At 41.3% G+C, this 2,910-nt stretch overlaps 1 protein-coding gene across 5 annotated transcripts in view; it reads right to left on the bottom strand.

The window, feature by feature from the left end:
• The window catches only part of LOC107680342 (casein kinase I), a 29,119-nt gene extending 26,589 nt beyond the window's left edge, over positions 1-2,530 (bottom strand). For 3 of the 5 annotated variants that reach the window (XM_016476195.1, XM_016476197.1, XM_016476196.1), the window contains exons 1-2: positions 1,885-2,530; positions 1,419-1,525 (exon numbers count right to left, since the gene is read on the bottom strand). In XM_016476195.1, coding sequence (XP_016331681.1) covers positions 1,419-1,525; positions 1,885-2,007 — 230 coding nt within the window. In that variant the 5' untranslated portion in view covers positions 2,008-2,530. Of the gene's footprint in view, positions 1-1,418; positions 1,526-1,628; positions 1,856-1,884 lie in introns of those variants that run through there. The other 2 variants (XM_016476200.1, XM_016476198.1) reach the window with 2 other exon arrangements.
• Positions 2,531-2,910: the final 380 nt, after the last annotated feature.

Below are 2,910 nucleotides of genomic sequence, written 5' to 3'. Positions count from 1 at the left end.
CAAGCGTGTGACGGAAATGTTACGCCCCTTACCATACTGTGATGCCATGTACCGGCGTGATGAGACAACAACAATAAAACCCATTACAAACAAGGCATTTGTTGCATCCAGTGGGGATATGATTACTGATTATAATGACTTGTACTGTCTTTTTACGCGTTGTGTTGAATATTGCACTGCGTAAACATAAAACCATGTCTGCATTTGTGATCGAAGAAACTAAAAACTACAAGCGCTACCCTACACTGCTCAAAACTCAAGTTTGAATCGTCAGTGGCAAATTCCCAAACAAAGTAGTTTCGCTTTCACAACGAAACGCACAGCATCTTCACGACATGGCGGCGGCAACAACAATACTACAGCGAGAATCAAAGTAACGCCTTCTTTCTTTGCGTGAACATTTGGGCGGTGTTATGCAAATCTTCCCACACAGTTCCGTAGACATGTGGGGGCGTGTTTAAACAAGGCGTTTTAGGAGGGCGTGGACAAGTCTTAACTTTTATAAAGAATATCTCTTTGGGTTTGAGACTTTTGTCTTAGCAACTTTAGGGATCTTATCTATGCACGAACAGCTTGTAACACTCCAAAGAGAAAGGAAAATTTGAAATTCCATCATATGACCCCTTTAATTAATACATATACACACACACACACACACACACACACACACACACACATAACTACACAAGGAAAAAGCAAAGATAAATCTTCACACTAATTCAACCACAAATACTTTAACATGTAGAGCACTTCAGCAATCAGAATGTAAAACGTATGACGTTATTTACATTCAATCATAACATGCAAAACAGAAAACATAAGTGACAACCTCTAACTTTTCCGTGTGAAACCAAGACAGGGACTACGTTTTATTCAAATGTGCATCTAGAATCAGTTATTGAAAGCTTCCTTATCAATAGTTAACGCCTTTATAGTAACGTACTAAAAAACGACTCTTTAAAGATTTTTTGACAATAATAGCAGCCCTCGTATGGCTAAGTCACCTTGAGAAGAAAGCAGCAGTCCCACTAGGCCCTGAAACTTGTTTTCCCTCATCCGCCATTTTCTGATCGAGAGGGAGGACATGTTGAACAACCACAACAAAAGAGCAGCGGCCATTTCCCACTCGCTCCTTACTCAGCAACGGATAAACGCACACTTCGTGGTCAAATCTCATTCATTACACTATCTTATACTACATTAGAGAGATCACGTAACGTTTTTAAAGTCATTTAAAAACGCCGTTCTTTCACGCGACTCATAGAAACGCTAGCGCTAATGAACGGGCTAGTTAGCCTGTCGACACTATCATAATAAGTGTAAAACTATATATAAATATAAGATCAAACTAGTCCAGTTAACTTACCCCCAATCAAAATCCATTATAATGTCACTTATAATCAGACGTCTGTGCTCACCTGATGTGTGGGATTCCGACTCCTCCCTGGAGAATTTTGTACAACTTGCTTTCATACAGAAGTTGAGGGTGTCTAGCTTTCTGTGATTCCAATTTCACAGCTACCTCCTGAAATATTCAAAATTAAGATCATTACTTATCTGCTACATATAGATGGTTTACAAAGCACTGAATATTGGTTTGATGTTTGATGGTAAACGATCCTTTATACCTTGATCTGTGGAAACCATCTACTTCTATTCAAATCTGCAATAACATCGTTGACGTATCGCCCCCAATAGTAATACATTTAGGTCATACAAGTATTACAATACAGTAAACTTTCAAGGTTGTAAGAACTATTTTTCAATGCCCATATGAATTGTGTCCTGGTAATCTGATGTGATGAGCTGGACATATGTATAAAGCCCTCAATCTTCTTATCCCAGTTATTCAGCACATTCATTAAACACCCATTTCATCTTTACCTCTCCATTTGTGATGTTGATTGCCAAATAAATGTCACCAAAGGATCCAGATCCGATTTTACGAACGAGCTTGTATTTCCCACCGACTATGAACTCGGCTTTAGAGCCACTGCTGCTGGCCATGTCCTAAAATCCGAGAAGTACTCTGAAACGGTGTGAACGGGTGAGGTTTTCAGGCTGCCCTCTCTCTTCTTCAGTCCAGTAGGAACAATGCTAGCTAGCCTAAAATCGGCTTTTCCTCACTAGCTGTGTCCTTAACAACTCACAACGGCGAAATTGAGATGATAACGGCCATTGGTTTCAATCGGAGATTAGTAGTTCGACATTTAAGTAAAAAACAAGACTATTTCCCCTGAGGTTGTGGCTGTTTTTTTTTCTCTCTTCAGCAATTCCCCGAATAGCTGACTAGCAGCTTAGCCTGAAAGGACACGGAGGAGTCGATGTCCTCGACGCTCTCTTCGAATCACCTCGCTCTGAGGGGCGATTTTTCTTCTTAAAGACGCGCTTTCCAGCTTATTCGAACGTACATCAAGGCAACCGACGTTTTAACGTTGAAGAAATTATGTGAGTCGCTGCTTTCTTTTCAAAGCGCAACCCACTCACTTCGCCATCTTGTCCGTCTCGAGCTGAACAGAAGATTCTGCTGATCTGAAGAGAGGCGCGGGACCGTGCTAAAGCGCGCCGCCGGGGGCAGGGGAGGGGTTCGCGCGTGACGTCAATGGGGCTGCGGGAACGCGCGGCGAGAAACGCGAGGGCGCGCAGGGGCATTTGGGCATCTTTATTGTGAAGTCAGTGTCCTACTTACAGGTGCATCTCAATAAATTAGAATGTCATGGAGTTTGAGTTGAATTACTGAAATAAATGAACTTTTCCATGACATTCTAATTTATTGAGATGCACCTGTATATTCTTTTAAATCAGCGTTTTATTTATATACTCAAGGGCAGTGTTTGGGGGTAGCGCATTACAAGTAACGCGAGTTACGTAATCAGATTACTTTTTTCAAGTAACTAGTAAAGTAACGCA

This window comes from Sinocyclocheilus anshuiensis, unplaced genomic scaffold (assembly GCF_001515605.1).
Source record: "Sinocyclocheilus anshuiensis isolate Anshui unplaced genomic scaffold, SAMN03320099.WGS_v1.1 scaffold1442, whole genome shotgun sequence".
In the NCBI taxonomy this organism is placed as follows: domain Eukaryota; kingdom Metazoa; phylum Chordata; class Actinopteri; order Cypriniformes; family Cyprinidae; genus Sinocyclocheilus; species Sinocyclocheilus anshuiensis.
Note: the sequence above shows the minus strand (reverse complement) of the source record. Positions and strands in the feature narration are given on the sequence as shown.